Source organism: Heterodontus francisci, chromosome 6 (assembly GCF_036365525.1).
Source record: "Heterodontus francisci isolate sHetFra1 chromosome 6, sHetFra1.hap1, whole genome shotgun sequence".
NCBI classification, from domain to species: domain Eukaryota; kingdom Metazoa; phylum Chordata; class Chondrichthyes; order Heterodontiformes; family Heterodontidae; genus Heterodontus; species Heterodontus francisci.
The window spans coordinates 62,509,442-62,531,821 of NC_090376.1; the positions used below are offsets into that span (position 1 = coordinate 62,509,442).

A 22,380-nucleotide genomic window follows, 5' to 3' on the forward strand; every position below is an offset into this window, starting at 1 on the left:
AGAATATGAACATATTTTCCTGATTCGTTAAAAAAGTACTTTTAATTCCAGTTACATGTTTTTTTCACATAACCATTAGCAGAGAAATGAGTACAGATTCCAAATGCATATTAGTCTGTGGTTTCACAGTCAGATGATAAGCCCATAATATGTAGATATTCTTAAATTATGCTTTTATTTCTGTTGTGTATTTGCCTTTTATGATATAATTCAGTCTCACATCCTGGTATGTGCAAAATTAAGATAATTCATCAAGGTGCAGCACGCCTACAAGAAGGAATGTTAGACTTGAGTGGAAGAAGAGGATCTCAACTGCACAGGACACAGGGACAAAACAGAGTAGGTATGTGGTAGTAAAGCAGAAAGTGCAGGGGAAACTCAGCAGGTCTGGCAGCATCTGTGGAGAGAGAAGCACAGTTAACTTTCAGGTCTGTGACCAAGTTCACAGACCTGAAAGTTAACTCTGCTTCCCTCCACACAGATGCTGCCAGCCCTGCTGAGTTTCTCCAGAACTTTCTGCTTTGCTGCCAGATTGACAGGATCCCCACTTTTCAACAGTGAAGTATTTATTTGGCAGCTGTCAGGAAGCAGGTGCTGGGGCGATTTAAATACACAGCTGAGCCAACGTCCATCATGGCGCCAGATGTCCCACCTCTCCCCACATAATATGGGGGACAGGGTCACCATGATCCTAACGAGACCCCGCATGTAATATCACGGGGGCTCAGTGGCGCCCGCTGCATGTGAGTAAACCGCCAACTTCAAAGTGTGTTGCCGCAAGTTGCGGTGCACTAGTAAAATCCAGCCCAAGAACTCAATACTCGGATGAGCAAAGTTTGAAGTCAGAGATCAAATTGTAAGCCTGTAATTTTTTTCCCCCTCTAGTGAATGAATTCTAAGACTAACTTTTAGTAATAAGCATGCATTACAATGAAACTTTGCTGCTGTTTTCATCAGGTAATTTGATTTTGGATGATAACAGGATTTGTTTTTTTTTTAGAGATACAGCACTTAAACAGGCCCTTCGGCCCACCGAGTCCGTGCCGACCATCAACCACCCATTTACACTAATCCTACATTAATCCCATTACCCTCTCACATCCCCACCTTCCCTCAATTCCCCTACCACCTACCTATACTCGGGGCAATTTATAATGGCCAATTTACCTATCAACCTGCAAGTCTTTGGCTGTGGGAGGAAACTGGAGCACCCGGCAAAAACACACGCAGTCACAGGGAGAACTTGCAAACTCCACACAGGCAGTACCCAGAATCGAACCCGGGTCACTGGAGCGGTGAGGCTGCGGTGCTAACCACTGCGCCACTGTGGTTACTGATTATGACAGACCATTCATTATTAGATGAGGAAATCTTAAAGATCGGTGAAGGATGAAACTGCATTGCACAATAGTAATGGTGTGTTAACATTATGAAAATCTTATGTTTGCTATTTAAAAAAAAGACATTAACCTGCAATGAAAAATTAAATTCAGTAATGAACCCCGCCTGCATTGGATACCAGGCACTTTGCACATTTTAATATAATTTTATTATCAAGAGGACTCTAGCCAGAGTTGATAGAGAGAAACTGTTCCCATTGCTGGAAGGGTCAAGAACCAGAAGACACCGATTTAAGGTGATTGGCACAAAGAACTAATGGCGCCATGAGGAAAAACATTTTTACGCAGTGAATGGTTAGGATCTGAAATGTAAGACCGTGTAGTTAGGACCTGAGAGTGTGGTGGAAGCAGATTCAATCAGAGCTTTCAAAAGGGAATTGGATAATTACCGGAAGAGAAAAAAATTGCAGGGCTAAGGGGAAAGGTGGGGGAGTGAGATAGCTGAGTTGTTCTTGCAGAGACCTGGCATGGACACGATGGGCTGAATGGTCTCCTTCTGTGCTGTAACTATTCTATGATTCTATGTGTTTGTACTGAATATTCCACAATATAACAAAAAACGTGACATGAAAAACTTGGAGGAGGCCTCTTGTTGGCATTCACTTTCACTGGTTCTGCTAGATCATCGAGTATCGCCCCATTGGCCGTTCTTCATATGTGAGACCGTGTAGTTAGCCAATGGCTATTTGACCAATGGGGGTGTTACAGCCAAAATAGATCCTATTCTCGTCCAATATCCACATGTGTATACTTAAAAGTAGGAGTCTAAGGACAGCAATTTTTATCCCTCCTTCCACCTTTTCATGTTTAGTTTTGCTGGTATACAACCTGTGCGCCATTACTATTAGAATAGAATCTGGATAAAAGCATGACACCTTGAGCAGGGGGCCTCCAGCGGATACTAGAGAAAATCAGCTATCCTCCCAAGCTTCGCAGTCTCATACAGTCTTTCCATAACATGCATGGCACCATTCAGTTTGACGGTTCCAGCTCTGACAGTTTTGAGATCAAGAATGGGGTGAAACAGGGCTGCGTCTTAACCCCTACTCTGTTTTGTACCTTTTTCTCTGTCCTTCTGACCTATGCTTTCCCTGTTGACATGGAAGGAGTGTACCTCCACACACGATCAGACAGGAAACTCCTCAATCTGTCAAGACAGAAAGACAAGACAAAAGTGCGGCATGTGCTGATGTTGTGTACTAGTTGCCCAGACAGAAGGCCAGCTCCAAAGGCTCGTGGACTGTCTGTCCCATGCCTGTGTCATATTCTTCCTCACCATCAGTGTCAAGAAAACTGTAGTTATGAGACAGGGTGTTGTGTCTCCACCTGTGATCAGACTCAACAACTCACCAGTGGAAGCAGTCAGCAAATTCTGCTACCTTGGATCTACAGTGATGGACAACCTGTCTCTTGATGAACAGCACAGCACCCACATTGGAAAGGCAGCCACCAACTTTGGCCAACTAACAAAATGGGCATGGAAAAACAATTAACCAACTCACAGGACCAAGATGCTTATCTACGAGCCTGTATCCTCAGCACATTGCTGTATGACAGCGAAGTCTGGAAAACCTACACCTACCAAGAAAAAAGGCTCAATAACTTCGATCTCTGATGTCGACAACGCATCCTTGGTATCAGATGGAAAGACAAAGTCACCAATGAAACAGTCCTTCCAGGCCAAACATGTCAAGCATTATAGTGCTAATCAGGCAAATAAGGCTTTGCTGGCTTGGGCAGGTGCACAGGATGGAAGATGGCCGCATCCCCAAGGATATGCCATACAGGAAGGTAGCCCGTACCAAGCAACCAGCAGGGTGCCCAAAGCTCCAATTCAAGGATGCTGTCAAAAGAGACATGAAAGCCCTCAACATCAATTACGACAAGTTGGAAATTCTAGCTGACGACTGATGCAAATGGTGACGCCAGCTGTGGACAGGAATTTGCCACCATTATGACATGTGATTTCAGAACCTCCAAAGCAGATGCCAGCCCTGCAAACAAGGCACCAACAGAGATCATCCCGCACCACCAGCAAGGGAGAACTTCATGTTTGGCACTTATGGCAGACTTTGCCTTTCCAGAATTGGCTGGTTCAGTCATCAAAAGAAGTGCAGCAAATGATCACATCTGACCTCAAAGTTCCGAGGCTGCATTCCCATCATTGCACACAGGTGGAAAGATGCCAATCTGCCGAAGAACATGCACCTGAGAACACAATTATAGTGCTTTAGAACAATAGTTTTAAATCCTACTTCAGCTTTGACTAAACGTCACTGTCAGGTTAGTGCTGGAATTATCACTTAAAATTACAATTCAGCCTCAGTGACGTCACAGGAAAACTGTGACCTGAATGGCTGGTAGGGAATCTGTACCGAATTTGAAAATAAAACTGATAAAAATTGATTAAAACACTAATTAACTAATTAATAAGTAGAGTAACTAAACCAGAGGGAGGAGATTATTGTATTTAGTTGGCATTTAGTATTTATTGTAGAAATCTAGCACTAGGGACCATATAGTTAAGTGTATCATAATTTAGTAAGGATTTAATAAGTATTTATTTATTTTATATTAACTAATTAGTGCTAGAAATGACAGTTAGAGGGGTGAAGTGCTTCACCTGTGAGATGTGGGAGGTCCGTGACGCTTCCAAGGTTCCGGGCAACTACATCTGCAGGAAGTGTACCCAGTTGCAGCTCCTCACAGACCGCATGGATCGGTTGGAGAGGCAACTGGATGTACTTAGGAGCATGCAGGTGGCGGAAAGCGTCATAGACAGGAGTTTTAGAGAAGTGGTTACACCCAAGGTGCAGGTAGATAGATGGGTGACTGCTAGAAGGGGCAGGCAGTCAGTGCAGGAATCCCCTGTGGCTATCCCCCTCTCTAACAAGTATACCGTTTTGGATACTGTTGGGGGGGATGGCCTATCAGGGGAAAACAGGAGCAGCCAGAGCAGTGGCACCACGGCTGGCACTGTTGTTCAGCAGGGAGGGACAAAGCGCAGAAGAGCAATAGTTATAGGGGACTCTATAGTCAGGGGCACAGATAGGTGCTTCTGTGGACATGAAAGAGACTCCAGGATGGTATGTTGCCTCCCTGGTGCCAGGGTCAAGGATACCTCTGAACGGACAGGGGGCATTCTGAAGGGGGAGGGTGAACAGCCAGAGATTGTGATACACATCGGTACCAATGACATAGGCAGGAAGAGTGATGAGGTCCTGCAGGGGGAGTTTAGGGAGTTAGGTAGTAAGTTAAAAAACAGGACCTCCAGGGTTGTAATCTCTGGATTACTCCCTGTGCCACGTGCCAGTGAGGCTAGAAATAGGAAGATAGTGCAGCTAAACACGTGGCTGAGCAGCTGGTGTAGAAGGGAGGGTTTCAGATATCTGGACCATTGGGCTCTCTTCAGGGACAGATGGGACCTGTACAAGAAGGACGGGTTGCATCTAAACTGGAAGGGCACTAATATCCTGGCTGCAAGGTTTGCTAGCGTCACTCGGGAGGGGTTAAACTTGTGTGGCAGGGGGGTGGGAACCAGAGCAGTAGGACAGCTAGTGAAATAAATGAGGAGGACATAGTAAATAAGGCCAGTAGGACTAAGAGGAAGAGCAGGCAGGGAGATGTTGCTGAGCACAGCGGGACTGGTGGTCTGAAGTGCATTTGTTTCAATGTGAGAATTATAACAAGTAAGGCAGATGAACTTAGAGCTTGGATTAGTACTTGGAAATATGATGTTGTTGCTATTACAGAGACTTGGTTGAGGGAAGGGCAGGATTGGCAGCGAAATGTTCCAGAAAGACAAGTTTGGCAAGTTTCGGGAAGCTTGGATAACACGGGATATTGTGAGCCTAGTCAAAAAGAAAAAGGAAGCATTTGTAAGGGCTGGAAGGCTAGGAACAGATGAAGCACTTGAGGAATATAAAGACAGTAGGAAGGAACTTAAGCAAGGAGTTAGGAGGGCTAAAAGCGGTCATGAAAAGTCATTGGCAAACAGGATTAAGGAAAATCCCAAGGCTTTTTATGCATATATAAAGAGTAAGAGGGTAGCCAGGGAAAGGGTTGGCCCACTCAAGGACAGAGATGGGAATCTATGTGTGGAGCCAGAGGAAATGGGCGAGGTGTTAAATGAGTACTTTGCATCAGTATTCACCAAAGAGAAGGACTTGGTGGATGATGAGCCTAGGGAAGGGAGTGCAGATAGTCTCAGTCATCTCATTATCAAAAAGGAGGTGGTGTTGGGTGTCTTGCAAAGCATTAAGGTAGATAAGTCCCCAGGGCCTGATGGGATCTACCCTAGAATACTGAGGGAGGCAAGGGAAGAAATTGCTGGGGCCTTGACAGAAATCTTTGCATCCTCATTGGCTACAGGTGAGGTCCCAGAGGACTGGAGAATAGCCAATGTTGTGCCTTTGTTTAAGAAGGGTGGCAAAGATAATCCAGGAAATTATAGGCCAGTGAGCCTTACGTCAGTGATAGGGAAAGTATTAGAGAGGATTATTCGGGACAGGATGTACTCCCATTTGGAAACAAACGAACTTATTAGCGACAGACAGCATGGTTTTGTGAAGGGGATGTCGTGTCTTACTAATTTGATTGAGTTTTTTGAGGAAGTGACGAAGATGATTGATGAAGTAAGGGCAGTGGATGTTATCTATATGGACTTTAGTAAAGCCTTTGACAAGGTCCCGCATGGCAGACTGGTACAAAAGGTGAAGTCACACGGGATCAGAGGTGAGCTGGCAAGATGGATACAGAACTGGCTCGGTCATAGAAGACAGAGAGTATCAGTGGATGGGTGTTTTTCTGAATGGAGGGATGTGACTAGTGGTGTTCCGCAAGGATCAGTGCTGGGACCTTTGCTGTTTGTTGTATATATAAATGATTTGGAGGAAAATGTAGCTGGTCTGATTAGTAAGTTTGCGGACGACACAAAGGTTGGTGGAGTTGTGGATAGTGATGAGGATTGTCAGAGGATACAGCAGGATATAGATCAGTTGGAGACTTGGGCGGAGAAATGGTAGATAGAGTTTAATCTGGACAAATGTGAGGTAATGCATTTTGGAAGCTCTAATGCAGGTGGGAAGTATACAGTAAATGGCAGAACCCTTCGGAGTATTGACAGGCAGAGAGATCTGGGCGTACAGGTCCACAGGTCACTGAAAGTGGCAACGCAGGTGGATAAGGTAGTCAAGAAAGCATGCCTTCATCGGTCGGGGCATAGAGTATAGAAATTGGCAAGTCATGCTGCAGCTGTACAGAACCTTAGTTAGGCCACACTTAGAATATTGCGTGCAATTCTGGTCGCCACACTACCAGAAGGACGTGGAGGCTTTGGAGAGGGTACAGAAGAGGTTTACCAGGATGTTGCCTGGTCTGGAGGGCATTAGCATTGAGCAGAGGTTGGAAAATCTCGGATTGTTTTCACTGGAACGACGGAGGTGGAGGGGCGACATGATAGAGGTTTACAAAGTTATGAGCGGCATGGACAGAGTGGATAGTCAGAAGCTTTATCCCCAGGGTGGAAGAGTCAGTTACTAGGGGACATAGGTTTAAGGTGCGAGGGGCAAAGTTTAGAGGGGATGTGCGAGGCAAGTTTTTTTTACACAGAGGGTGGCGAGTTCCTGGAACTTGCTGCCAGGGGAGGTGGTGGAACCAGATACGATAGCGACGTTTAAGAGACATCTTGACAAATATATGAATAGGAAGGGAATAGAGGGATTTGGGCCCCGGAAGTGCAGAAGGTGTTAGTTTAGGCAGGCATCAAGATCGGCGCAGGCTTGGAGGGCCGAATGGCCTGTTCCTGTGCTGTACTGTTCTTTGTTCTTTTCCCCCACCATTATTTATGAGTACAGTTACAAAGTTATTCTGTTCTTAATCACTTCGGCAGCAAGTACCAGCATCAAGTGAATGGTATAAATTGGAAGTAGACATGCGCTTGTACGATCATATCACAAAAATAACTGTCAACTTTACATCTGTTGAAGTGCTGACACTAGTAACAAAAACAAGTGAAGTGCCATGTCTACTTACATAAAATGACTGAGGGACAAATTAGATGGCTGCTTGTTGCCTTTAAGTTTGTAGCACAAAACCAAACGATCCTATTTATTTTAGAGATACAGCACTGAAACTGGCCCTTCGGCCCACCGAGTCTGTGTCGACCATCAACCACCCATTTATACTAATCCTATTTAGAGATACAGCACTGAAACAGGCCCTTCGGCCCACCAAACATTTCCAATTTACACTTTTATTGGTACTGCATATACACTCTGTGCTTTACCAAAAAAAACATCTGTAAACCTACAGCCTAAACAGAACAACCTAAAAGTAATCCTATTTTTAACTTCCCACTATTTCAGTATGTAATTGTACCAAGTGGTGTGGTACTAGTTATCTAGACTAGGAAAGTATAAACATCCAGTTCTTGGTTTATGTTTGGTTAATTCATCGTAGCCAGGAAAATAATGGGAATAGTAAAAGTGGAAAAGGAAAATTAGGGGGAGGAATTAAAACAATATTTTCCATTATCAGCTGGTTAGGAGTCTGCTCTTGATCACTATTCAGTGACAAACTGAAATATATATTGCAGACATGGAAGATATCATTTAATGGCTGTAATGACCGTCAAGATCAATTAACCCACTGACATCATTTGAAATCGTAAGAAGATTGTCACTTCAATGCGGCATGGGCCTCTGTTGTTCATGGAACTATAACATGGCATGAGTGATTAGAGCCAGGAGGAGGAGGACAGGAAGGAAAATTCTGATGCACTTCAGAATTTTAATACAATGTTGAGAACTTATATGGTGCATAATAACTTAACATTTAATGTAGCAAATATATATAATACCTTTGGAGGAATGAAATAAGAAAAATAATTGTATTTTTGTATTTATGAACCGCAACAGTTCAAGAATGTGACCCATCATCACCTTCTCAAGAGCAATCAGGGATGGATAACAAATGCTGGCCTTGCTAGCAACGCTCACATCCTACGAACGAATAAAACAAAGTGTATCTTCCCATGTCTTTCAAAAACATCTCAACATGCTTCACATATGAACCACCTTTGGAATGCAGGCAAATGTAGCAGCCATTCTGCATCAGCGACATTCCACAAATCGTTAATGTCTTTTTTGGTGGTATTGGTTGAGGGAGAAATGTTGGTCAGTACATAAGGAGAACATCTTGCTCTTCTTCATCCTGAACAGGCAGACATAACTTTGATTTATTGTCTAACTGAAAAGGTAGCAAACCTCCCTCAGTTTTGTACTGGAATGTCACCCTGACATGAGCTCCTGGTGAGACTCAAACCCATAATCTTCTAACTCAGAGGTATGAATGGTTACAGCTGATAGATAGGGGCTGTATCCCAATAGATTAGAGGTAAAGTTTTCACTTCTGGGAAGAAACTGAATTTTTCAATTGATTTGGTTTTAATTAAAAAGTATATACACTAAAACATGCTTTGCTCAAATAGAGTGAAGTACAAGATGTGTGAATTATTGATAAATTAGACACAGAAAGCTCACCAGTGACTGTAAAAGTACAAAAAGCAGCAGTGTTTTAGCTTAAATGGATAAATGTTTACTGATTTGGATGGCTGTTGCCCAGACTATTGGCCACAGCAGTGTCTTTAGTTATACCTAGGTTAAACAGAATGGATTGCAGGTTGATAGCCAGGAAAGTATGCTCTGGATCTGTAGTCCTGTGTAACTCTTGAATCAGACTGTGGATTGTGAACAATTCAAATAATTTCTTATTATTCCTGTAAAGAAAAGTATACATTTCAATTAGTCTCTCCAACCAATAGTATTACACTTTATCACTGAAGGTTAGATAACAAAATTTTGCAGTTGGTCCTCATCCATCGGAGACATTAAATTTAACTGCTGAAAACTGCAGTCATGAATTCCAATTGATATATTAAAAAGAGTGAAGCAGGTTCTCCAAAAGGAAATTGCAAGTTGGTTTTGCTTTCCAATATTTTGGTTTATGAGGATCATTTGACATCCTCTCTCCTGCTCATAATCTTTACTAGAAGATTAATCTCAAATACTACATTACATGCCTCAGCTTCAGTGCAGAGTTTGATTGAGAAAAGAAACAATTTTATAAAAATTGAGTGTGGATGCTTAAGTATCATGCACATAATGTAGTTTGGAGACATCCTAACTCAGACAAAATGTTAAATATTATAGTAAGCTTCATGTTTTAAATTGCCCACAGCATTAGGGAAAACCTTAAATAACTGGGGGAGGGATCTGGAATACTAGGCGTCCAAACCCTTCCACTAATATGGGGGTCCAAGAACAAATTCCTTTTTTTGTGAAGTAGTTTTAATAGTTAGTGTTAGGTATCACAAGCACGCCAAGGAGCAATTACTTATATAAATAAAGGTCAACTTAAATGACACATAAAATTACTCATTAAGTTTTAAAATTATAATTATACTTAGTACATTGGCAACATTAGTCACTTCAGCACGATGTAATTTTCCGTACTTTATTTTAGAGAGCTTCTGCAGGATGACGCTGAGTTTTTCTAGTATTTGTACCTCCAGTTTAGAATTTCTCAGAAGCATTGAACAAGTGCGGAACCAGGTCTCGTTGCTGCATGCCTCGAGGAAATGCTGCAAATATCCTGCACAAAAATAAAGAAAATATGATACTTATAATAATGCAGCATGTTCCTTGTTCCATTCCACTTAAATTCTTTTAGAATGCAATGATTCTACAGCTTTTCAATTGTGCACCATTTCCTATTGTGAAACACTGCAAAATAGTTTATTTCCCCCCTCTTTTATAATAAATTAAAAGTTAACCATTAGAACTAAATCATGTGCTCCTATTTAGTGCCATTTCCTTGTTCTGTTTTATGGTATATAAATGAATTCTCTGTTCTTCATAAAATTATTCTGAGACTAGGGTCCTGAATCTAAATAAAGGAAACTATGAAGGTATGAGGCGCGAGTTGGCTATGATAGATTGGGGAACATTACTTAAAGGGTTGACAGTGGATAGGCAACGGCTAGCATTTAAAGAGCGCAAGGATGAATTACAACAATTGTCCATTCCTGTCTGGTGCAAAAATAAAACAGGAAGGGTGGCTCAACCATGGCTTACAAAATAAATTAGGGATAGTATTAGATCCAAAGAGGAGAAATGTAAAATGGCCAGAATATGCAGCAAACCTGAGGATTGAGAGAAGTTCAGAATTCAGCAAAGGCGGACAAAGGGATTTTTTAAGAAAACAGAGTATGAGATTAAGCTTGCAGAGAACATAAAAACTGACTGTAAAAGCTTCTATAGATATGTGAAGCGAAAAAGATTAGTGAAGACAAATGTGGGTCCCTTACCGTCAGAAATGGGGGAATTTATAATGGAGAACAAAAAAATGGCAGACCAATTAAATACATACTTTGGTTCCGTCTACACAAAGGAGGACACAAATTACTTCCCAGAAATGTTGGGGAACATAGGGTCTAGTGAGGAGGAGGAACTGTATGAAATCAGTATTAGTAGGGAAATGGTGTTAGGGAAATTGATGGGATTGAAGGCCAATAAATCCCCAGGGTCTGATAATCAACATCCCAGAGTACTTAAGGAAGTGGCCCTGGAAATAGTAGATGTATTGCTGGTCATTTTTCAAAATTCTATAGACTCTGCAACAGTTCCAACAGATTGGAGGGTAGCTAATGTAACCCCACTATTTAAAAAAAGGAGGCAGAGCGAAAACAGGGAATTATAGATCGGTTAGCCTGACATCAGTAGTGGGGAAAATGCTAGAGTCCATTATAAAAGATGTAATAGCAGTGCACTTGGAAAACAATGACAGGATCGGACAAGGTCAACATGGATTTACAAAAGGGAAATCAGGCTTGACAAATCTACTGGAATTTTTTGAGGATGTAACTAGTAGAATAGATAAGGGAGAACCAGTGGATGTGGCGCATTTGGACTTTCAGAACGCTTTCGATAAGGTCCCACATAAGAGATTAGCATGCAAAATTAAAGCACATGGGACTGGGGGTTAGGTACTGACATGAATACAGAACTGGCTGGCAGATAGGAAACAAAGAGTAGGAATAAACGGGTCTTTTTACGAGTGGTAGGCAGTGACTAGTGGGGTACTGCGTGGATCAGATCTAGGACCCCAGCTATTAACAATATATATTAAAGATATAGATGAGGGAATTAAATGTAATATATCCAAGTTTGCAGACAACACAAAGCTGGGGGGAGTGTGAGCTGTGAGGAGGATGCAGGGGAGCTCCAGTGTGTTTTGGACAGGTTGAGTGAGTGGGCAAACACATGGCAGATGCAGTACAATGTGGATAAATGTGAGGTTATCCACTTTGGTGGGAAAAACAGAAAGGCAGATTATTATCTGAACGGCGATAGATTAGGAAAGGGGGAAGTGCAGCGAGACCTGGGTGTCCTTGTGCACCAGTCGCTGAAAGTAAGCATGCAGGTGCAGCAGGCAGTTAAGAAGGCAAATGGTATGTTGGTCTTCATAGCGAAAGGATTCGAGTACAGGAGCAAGGATGTCTTGCTGCAATTATACAAGACCTTGGTGAGACCACATCTGGAGTACTGTGTGCAGTTTTGGTCTCCTTATCTGAGGAAGGATATTCTTGCTATGGAGGGAGTGCAGCGAAGGTTCACCAGACTGATTCCTGGGATGGCAGGACTGAGATATGAAGAGAGATTGGGTCAATTAGGCTTGTATTCACTAGAGTTTAGAAGAATGAGAGGGGATCTCATAGGTTTAGGTTTAGGTTTAGAGATACAGCACTGAAACAGGCCCTTCGGCCCACCGAGTCTGTGCCGACCATCAACCACCCATTTCTACTAATCCTACACTAATCCCATATCCCTACCACATCCACACCTGTCCCTATATTCCCCTACCACCTACCTATACTAGGGGCAATTTATAATGGCCAATTTACCTACCAACCTGCAAGTCTTTTGGCTTGTGGGAGGAAACCGGAGCACCCGGAGGAAACCCACGCAGACACAGGGAGAACTTGCAAACTCCACACAGAAAGTACCCAGAATTGAACCCGGGTCACTGGAGCTGTGAGGCTGCGGTGCTAACCACTGCGCCACTGTGCCGCCCTAGAAACCTACAAAACCTATCTAACAGGACTGGACAGTTTAGATGCAGGAAGGATGTTCCCGATGGTGTGGTAGTCCAGGACCAGGGGTCACAGTCTAAGGATAAGGGGTAAGCCATTTAGGACTGAGATGAGGAGGGATTTCTTCACCCAGAGAGTGGTGAACCTGTGGAATTCTCTACCACAGAAAGCAGTTGAGGCCAAATCAGTAAATATATTCAAGAAAGAGTTAGATATAGTTCTTAGGGCTAAAGGGATCAAGGGATCTGGGGAGAAAGTGGGAACAGGGTACTGAGTTTGGATGATCAGCCATGATCGTATTGATTTGATTGAGTTTTTTGAGGAAGTGACAAAGATGATTGATGAAGGAAGGGCAGTGGATGTTATCCATATGGACTTCAGTGAAGTCTTTGACAAGGTCCCTCATGGCAGACTGGTACAAAAGGTAAAGTCACACGGGATCAGAGGTGAGCTGGCAAGATGGATACAGAACTGGCTCAGTCATAGAAGACAGAGGGTAGCAGTGGAAGGGTGCTTTTCTGAATGGAGGGATGTGACTAGTAATGTTCCGCAGGGATCAGTGCTGGGACCTTTGCTCTTTGTAGTATATATAAATGATTTGGAGGAAAATGTAGCTGGTCTGATTAGTAAGTTTGCGGACGACACAAAGGTTGGTGGAGTTGCGGATAGTGATGAGGATTGTCAGAGGATACAGCAGGATATAGATTGGTTGGAGACTTGGGCGGAGAAATGGCAGATGGAGTTTAATCCGGAGAAATGTGAGGTAATGCATTTTGGAAGATGTAATGCAGGTGGGAAGTATACAGTAAATGACAGAACCCTTAGGAGTATTGACAGGCAGAGAGATCTGGGCGTACAGGTCCACAGGTCACTGAAAGTGGCAACGCAGGTGGATAAGGTAGTCAAGAAGGCATACGGCATGCTTGCCTTCATTGGTCGGGGCATAGAGTATAGAAATTGGCAAGTCATGCTGCAGCCGTACAGAACCTTAGTTAGGTCACACTTAGAATATTGCATGCAATTCTAGTCGCCACACTACCAGAAGGACGTGAAGGCTTTGGAAAGGGTACAGAAGAGGTTTACCAGGATGTTGCCTGGTCTGGAGGGCATTAGCTATGAGGAGAGGTTGGATAAACTCGGATTGTTTTCACTGGAACGACGGAGGTGGAGGGGCGACATGACAGAGGTTTACAAAGTTATAGCGGCATGGACAGAGTGGATAGTCAGAAGCTTTTTCCCAGGGTGGAAGAGTCAGTTACTAGGGGGCATAGGTTTAAGGTGCGAGGGGCAAAGTTTAGAGGGGATGTGCGAGGCAAGTTCTTTACACAGAGGGTGTTGAGTGCCTGGAACTTGCTGCCGGGGGAGGTGGTGGAAGCAGGTACGATAGCGACGTTTAAGAGGCATTTTGACAAATACATGAATAGGATGGGAATAGAGGGATACGGTCCCCGGAAGTGCGGAAGTTAGTTTAGGCAGGCATCAAGATAGGTAGGCTTGGAGGGCCGAATGGCCTGTTCCTGTGCTGTACTGTTCTTTGAATGGTAGAGTAGGCTCGAAGGGCTGAATGGCCTACTCCTACACCTATTTTCTCTGTTTCTAAGCATTACACTAGCATGAATTCAATTATTTTTAGAAATTCAAATTTATAATTCAATAGAAATAACTGGCTGTACTACATGCGTTGTTACGAACATTGTATTTTTTCCCCACACTTTGTAATGAAATGCATTTTAAAATAGTGCTTCATTCCTCCAAGGATGGAGGTTCTATGAAAGTACTTCTTTTTTGAGGATTCATGTGTAAGATGTATGGACATTGGATTGTTTGGGAAAACTGAAAAGATTCCATGGATTTTTTTTTTAAACAAGGGTCACCGAGAGGTGTTGTATGAAAGCAACCTTTATTGGAAATCACATGCTTTAAGCTCAATAAACCACAGAAACCTTGTTGACTTGGGGGAAATATTACGGAGAAGTGACATGTCAAGATTTATAATGGTCAGGAGGTTCTGACTTGCTGTTTGGGGTTTCGCTTCTGAGATATGGTTTTGGTTCAGTTGGGGTGTTTGCTGTGTTTGAAGGGACTAAGGTAAAAAGGGAACTTTCATATTTCTGTGTGTTAATGCTTCGCTTCGTTACTGGATAAGTCTTGTTTTATAATAAACTGATATTTTGTGGTTTATTAAAGAAACTTGGTTTGTGTATTTTATTTGTGGTTAAAAAGAGGAGTATATGAATAACCATATCAGTACCTGGGTAAACATTTAAATATATCTTGTGACCAGTGGAGAAGTGGAACTAGAAAAGACAGTGCATTCCTCCCGCCTCGCTCTTAGCGCAGTGCTCAAGGGTATTTACTTCAATGCAAGGAGTATAGCAAATAAAGCAGACGAGCTGAGCACACAGATAGACATATGGCAGTATGATATCATAACTATTACAGAAAAATGGCTTAAGGAGTGATAGAAATGGCAGCTCAACGTTCCTGGTTACAGGGTTTTCAGATGCGATAGAGAGGGGAATAAAAAAAGGGAGGGAGGGGTAGCAATTTTGGTCAAAGAAACAATTATAGCTGAAAGGAGGATATGTTAGAAGGACCATCAAATGAGGCCATATGGATTGAGCTAAGGAACAAAAAAGGGACAATTACACTGCTGGAAGTGTACTATAGACACTCCCCCCCACCCCCCCAATATTAACTGGGATAGTTTTAGTGAAAGGAATTGAGGGAGCAGAATTCTTGAGGTGCATTCAGGAGAACCTTTTTGGCCAGTATGTAGCAAGTTCAATATAAGAGGGGGTAGTTTCGGACTTAGTTTTAGGCAATGAAGCGAGGCAGATGGAAGGCGTGGCAGTGGGAGAGCATTTTGGTGGTCGTGATTATAATTCAGTTAGTGTTAACATAATTATGGAAAAGGACAAGGATAGAACAGGAGTTAGAGTTCTCAATTGGGGCAAGGCAATTTTACTAAGTTGAGGAGTGAGTTAGCGAAAGTGGACAGGAAACAGCTACTTGAAGGTAAATCTGTGTCAGAGCAGTGGGAGGCATTCAAAGGGGAGATTCAAGGGGTTCAGAGTAGAATCATAGAAAGTTTAAGGCACAGAAAGAGGCCACTTGGTCCATCGTGTCTATGCCAGTCGAAAAATGATCCACCTACTCTAATCCCATCTTCCAGCATTTGGTCCGTAGCACTCCAGATTATGGCACTTGAGGTGCATATCCAGACTTCTTTTGAATGAGTTGAGAGTCTCTGCCTCAACTACCCTTTCAGGCAGTGAGTTCCAGACCATCACCACCCTCTGGGTGAAAAAAGTTTTTCCTCATCTCCCCTCTAATTTTTCTACCAATCTATGCCCCTAGTCACTGACCTCTCTGCTAAGGTGAATAGACCCTTCACCTCAACTCCATCTAGGCCCCTCAAAATTTTATACATTTCAATCAGATTTCCCCTCAGCCTTCTCTGTGCCAAGGAGAACAACCCCAGCCTATCCAATCTTTCCGCTACATTTTTCCAGTCCTGGCAACATCCTCGTAAATCTCCTCTGTACCCTCTCTAGTGCAATTACATCCTTTCTGTAATGAGGTGACCAGAACTGCACACAGTACTCAAGTTGTGACCTAACCAATGAGTTATACAGTTCCAGCATAACCTCCCTGCTTTTGTAGTCTATACCTCGGCTAATAAAGGCAAGGATTCCATATGCCTTCTTAGCCACCTTATCGACCTGTCCTGCTGCCTTCAGGGATCTGTGGACATTCACTCCAAGGTCCCTCACGTCCTCTACACTTCTCAGTATTTTCCCATTAATCGTGTATTCCTTTGCCGTGTTTGACCTCCCCAAATGAATCACCTCAAACTTCTCCAAGCTGAATTCCATTTGCCACTTTTCGGCCATCTGACCAGACCATCAATATCTTCCTGTAGCCTACAGCTATCCTCCTCGCTATCTACTCCACGGCCAATCTTTGTGTTGCCCACAAACTGCTTAAAAATGCCCCCTACATTTACGTCCAAATCATTAATATACACCACAAAAAGCAGGGTACCCAGTACTGAGCCCAGCGGAATGTCACTGGAAACAGCCCTCCAGTCGCTGAAACAGCCGTCAACAATTACCCTTTGTTTCCTGCCACTGAGCCAATTTTGTATCCACCTTGCTGCATTTCCCTGGATCCCATGGGATTTAAATTTTTTAACCAGTCTGCCATGTGGGACCTTGTCAAAAGCCTTGGTAAAATCCATGTAGATCACATCAACTACACTACCCTCATCTATCTTCCTTGCTACTTCTTCAAAAAATTCTATCAAGTTGGTCAAATAAGATCTTCCCTTAACAAATCCATGCTGACTATCCTTGATTAACCTGTGCCTTTCTAAGTGACAGTTTATCCTGTCTCTCAGAATAGATTCCAATAATTTGCCCACTACTGAGGTTAGACTGACTGGCCTGTAATTATTTGGTCAATCCTTCACTCCCTTTTTGTTCCCACAAAGAATAAGGGTGGGACAACCAAATCTACAGCCCCCTGGATGTCAAGGAGCTTACAGGGTAAGATAAGGCAGAAAAGGAGATCTTATGTCTGATACCGAGAACGCAATACTACAGAAAGCTGAGAGGAGTATAGAAAGTGGAGGGGTGAAATCAAAAAGAAAATTAGGAAAGCAAAGAAAGGGCATGAAAAAATATTGGCAAGCAAAAACAAGGTGAACCCAAAGATGTTTTATCAATACATTAAGAGTACGAGGATAACTAAGGAGAGATTAGGGCCCATAAAAGACCAAAATGGTAACCTATGTGTAGGGGCGGAAGATTTTGGTATGGTTCTTAATGAATACTTTGCGTCTGTCTTCATAAAATAGGGGGACAATGCAGATATTGTAGTCAAGGAGGAGGAGTGTGAAGTATTGGATGTGATAACCATAGGGAGAGAGGAAGTATTAAGGGGATTAGCATCCTTGACAGTTGATCAATTACCAGGGCTGGAAGAAATGTACCACAGGCTGTTAAAAGAAGCCAGGGAGGAAACAGCAGAAGGTCTGACCATCATTTTCCAATCCTCACTGGATACAAGCGTGGTGCCGGAGGATTGAAGGACTGCTAGTATTGTACCTCTGTTTAAAAAGGGAGTGAGGGATAGGCTGAATAATTACAGGCCAGTAGGTTTAACCGCAGTAGTGGGCAAATTATTAGAATCAATTCTGCGAGACAGGGTAAACGGTCACTTAGAAAGGCACGGATTAATCACAGATATACCACATGTATTTGTTAAGGGAAGTTAGTGTCTGCCTAACTTGATTGAACTTTTTGAAGAAGTAACAGGGAGGACTGATGAGGATAGTGCAGTTGATGTGGTCTACATGGATTTCAGCAAGGCTTTTGACAAGATCCCATATGGCAGACTGGTTTAAAAAAATAAAAGTGCATGGGATTGGGGTAATGTAGCAAACAGGGTATAAAATTGGCTCAGTGGCAGGAAACAAAGGGTAGTTGTTGACAGGTGTTTTTGCAACTGCAGGGCTGTTTCCAGAGGTGTACTGCAGGGCGCAGTACTGGGTCCCCTGTTTTTTGTGGTATATCAGTGCACAATGATGACTTAGAACCCACTCACCTTGTCAGTTCTAATTCATGCCTTTCATCTCCCACAGGTCCTAGAAGCATCCCTCAGGTGGTGGTGTGGGAGGAAGACAAAGACTCCTCACAGGAGGTCACTCACTTGAGGGCGCACAGTCACAGGACTCATGCCCAACATCCACCAACTCAGATACACAAACCTCAGTGGGGCCACCAAGACAAGCAATTTTTTTTCTAATTCTTTCATGGCATCTTTAATTGCCCTGGAACTGAGTGGCTTGCTAGGCCATTGCAAAGGGCAGTTAAGAGTCAACTACTGTAGGTCTGGAGACACATGCAGTCACAGACCAAATAAGGACAGCAGATCTCCCTGCGAAGTCAGACAGGGTTTTTACGACAATTGATAGTTTCATTTTACTTGCAATTTCTAAATTTTTTTATTAATTAATTGAATTTAAATTCTACCAGCTGCCCTGGTGGTATTTGAACCGGTCTCTCCAGGGCTTTAGCCTGGGCTTCTGGATTACTAGTCCAGTGACATTACCACTACGCCACCTACTTCCTCAGGGTTTTGAAGCCTGTTAGAGCCCTGCCAAAAAACTGTCCCACCTGCACCTGTGCATTGGTAGACCCAACCATCGGGTCAGGGGACAGCATATGGGGCATGCTAAACACAGATGGTGAATCACACACAAGTGAGCAGGAGCAGGTGGAAAAGACTGGTACAGTAGTGGAGGCTCCCCGTTGGATGGCACAGGACCCTCCAAGCTCTGCTCAGCTGGATACAGATGCTGGGCCTTGTGGGGGAAGTGGGGGGCTGTCAATTGAAGACCAGCAGCAGAAAATGTGTAAAGTTCAGTAAGCTTTTCCAGCTTCACTGCACATGACTGGAGAGAAAATGGAGGAATCAGTCGCTAACAGAAGTCATGATGTCTCAGGCCTTCATGCTGATGGCTATATCCATGGAAAGAGTGGCTACATGGCAGTTGACCGAGTGCATGCTGGCCGTCACCAAAGGCCTACGCACTCAGAATACCACTTTACTGAGGATTGAGGAAAACATCGCCTAGTCATTCAGCATCTCCCTGAAATGCAGCAAAGTGCTCTCCAGTGCTTGGCTAGCAGGGATGTGCGTGGACCAAGAGGGAAAATGGGACATGGAAGTGGGGACTCTGCCCAAAGCACTTCCACTCCTGACCTTTAACAACCTCCCCCCGCCTCATTCAGTACCCAATATGCTGCCTCCTGTCCCGATGGCTGTGTCTGCCAATGTACAGGTGCAGGTGGAGCAGTTTTTGGCAGTGTTCTCACAGGCTTCAAAACCCTGAGGACGTTGGTCAAGAGCACCTGAGTAGTCACAGCAGGGATACGAGCAACCTGCCTCTAGTTCTGCTGAAACCAAAGGGGTTGGACCACATAGGAATAATAAAAAAAAAGGAAGATAAAGGATTTGTAGTTGTACAAGGGTATTCACTTGGGTTTTAACACAATGTTACGTTGTCACATCACTACATTCCTGTGTCATGTTTATGAACCAAAAAATGTTTTCAAAACCCCATCATCCCATCTTGCTCATTATTGCCTACCACTTGCCAAGTGGCCTTCTGCCCTATGAAGAGTTAAAGATGAGCAATGAGTATCTGACAGAGAGACGAATTAGCGATTGTGGAAACTGCTTTGTGCTGGGGGCACAGGGGCACGACGATTTCAGAATTCATGTGCCAGATGGTTTAACTGAAATTTAAATCATGTGTGCCTGAACCAGATCGTCCAGGCATCCCTGACAACTCTATGGCAAAGGTGCTACCTCCACATCAGGTTCCTCCTCCTCTGAAGATAGAGAACATTCATCACCTTCCTCCTCCTGGATCTCCTGTCCTCAGTGCTGCATTATGTTGTGCAAGGCACAGCAAATCACTACTACCTGGATGGTGCATAGTGAAGGACACCCCAGATCTGTCTAGGCACCTGAACTGCGTCCTCAACATCCTGATTACTTGCTCAATTACAACTCTGGTGCTCATGTGGCTTCTGTTGCACTTTTCCTGGGTGTTAAGAGTTTGTGCTCCTCACAGATATCAGCCATGTCTTCAGACGATAGCCCTGGTCTCCAAGGAGCCATCCAGTGACTGCTTTGAGGTGTGAATATCTCTGGGAGACTTCACTGCGCAGGATGAATCCATCGTGGCTGCTCCCTGGGAGTCTTGCATAGACATATATGATGATCAGCTGAACACTGATGCAGTGGAATCCCTTTTGGTTGATTAAGACTCCTGGTGATTTGGTCATGCTTTGATTGCCATGGTGGGTATGGTGTCGATGAATCCCTGGACCTGTGTGAAGTCCGCCAGGGCAACAAATCTGAGCAGCCACTCATAGTGACTGGCCCTTTCAGCTATGATGTGCACATAAGTCTTCTTCTTCTTTGGCCTCCTTATTTTGAGAGACAATGGGTAAGTGCCTGGAGGTGGTCAGTGGTTTGTGGAGCAGCGCCTGGAGTGGCTATAAAGGCCAATTCTAGAGTGACAGGCTCTTCCACAGGTGCTGCAGAAAAATTTGTTTGTCGGGGCTGTTACATAGTTGGCTCTCCCCTTGCGCTTCTGTCTTTTTTCCTGCCAACTGCTAAGTCTCTTCGACTCGCCACACTTTAGCCCCGCCTTTATGGCTGCCCGCCAGCTCTGGCGAACACTGGCAACTGACTCCCACGACTTGTGATCAATGTCACAGGACTTCATGTCGCGTTTGCAGACGTCTTTAAAGCGGAGACATGGACGGCCGGTGGGTCTGATACCAGTGGCGAGCTCGCTGTACAATGTGTCTTTGGGGATCCTGCCATCTTCCATGCGGCTCACATGGCCAAGCCATCTCAAGCGCCGCTGACTCAGTAGTGTGTATAAGCTGGGGATGTTGGCCGTCTCGAGGACTTCTGTGTTGGAGATATGGTCCTGCCACCTGATGCCAAGTATTCTCCGGAGGCAGAGAAGATGGAATGAATTGAGACGTTGCTCTTGGCTGACATATGTTGTCCAGGCCTCCCTGCCATAGAGCAAGGTACTGAGGACACAGGCTTGATACACTCGGACTTTTGTGTTCCGTGTCAGTGCGCCATTTCCCCACACTCTCTTGGCCAGTCTGGACATAGCAGTGGAAGCCTTTCCCATGCGCTTGTTGATTTCTGCATCTAGGGACAGGTTACTGGTGATAGTTGAGCCTAGGTAGGTGAACTCTTGAACCAATTCCAGAGCGTGGTCGCCAATATTGATGGATGGAGCATTTCGGACGTCCTGTCCCATGATGTTCGTTTTCTTGAGGCTGATGGTTAGGCCAAATTCGTTGGAGGCAGCCTCAAACCTGTCGATGAGACTCTGCAGGCACTCTTCAGTGTGAGATGTTAAAGCAGCATCGTCAGCAAAGAGGAGTTCCCTGATGAGGACTTTCCGTACTTTGGACTTCGCTCTTAGACGGGCAAGGTTGAATAACCTGCCCCCTGATCTTGTGTGGAGGAAAATTCCTTCTTCAGAGGACTTGAACGCATGTGAGAGCAGCAAGGAGAAAAAAATCCCAAAATGTGTGGGTGTGAGAACACAGCCCTGTTTCACGCCACTCTGGATAGGAAAGGGGTCTGATGAGGTGCCGCTATGTTGAATTGTGCCTTTCGTATTGTCATGGAATGAGGTGATGATACTTAGTAGCTTTGGAGGACATCCAATCTTTTCTAGTAGTCTGAAGAGACCACGTCTGCTGACTAGGTCAAAGGCTTTGGTGAGATCAATGAAAGCAATGTAGAGGGGCATCTGTTGTTCACGGCATTTCTCCTGTATCTGACGAAGGGAGAACAGCATGTCAATGGTCGATCTCTCTGCTCGAAAGCCACACAGTGCCTCAGGGTAGACGCTCTCGGCCAGCTTCTGGAGCCTGTTTAAAGCGACTCGAGCAAAGACATTCCCCACTATGCTGAGCAGGGAGATTGCACGGTAGTTGTTGCAGTCACCGCAGTCACCTTTGTTTTTATAGAGGGTGATGATATTGGCATCGTGCATGTCCTGAGGTACTGCTCCCTCATCCCAGCACAGGCAAAGCAGTTCATGTACTGCTGAAAATATAGCAGGCTTGGCACTCTTGATTATTTCAGAGGTAATGCTGTCCTTCCCAGGGGCTTTTCCGCTGGCTAGAGAATCAATGGCATCACTGAGTTCCGATTTTGTTGGCTGTACGTCCAGCTCATCCATGACTGGTAGAGGCTGGGCTGCATTGA

General features: G+C 44.1%; 1 protein-coding gene across 6 annotated transcripts in view; it reads right to left on the minus strand.

The window, feature by feature from the left end:
* Positions 1-477: 477 nt before the first annotated feature.
* LOC137371343 (coiled-coil domain-containing protein 138-like) overlaps positions 478-22,380 on the minus strand; it is a 144,062-nt gene continuing 122,159 nt past the window's right edge. For 3 of the 6 annotated variants that reach the window (XM_068033789.1, XM_068033788.1, XM_068033786.1), the window contains 2 exons: positions 9,914-10,052; positions 7,598-9,177 (listed from right to left, as the gene is read on the minus strand). In XM_068033789.1, coding sequence (XP_067889890.1) covers positions 8,997-9,177; positions 9,914-10,052 — 320 coding nt within the window. In that variant the 3' untranslated portion in view covers positions 7,598-8,996. Of the gene's footprint in view, positions 3,609-7,596; positions 9,178-9,913; positions 10,053-22,380 lie in introns of those variants that run through there. The other 3 variants (XM_068033787.1, XM_068033790.1, XM_068033785.1) reach the window with 3 other exon arrangements.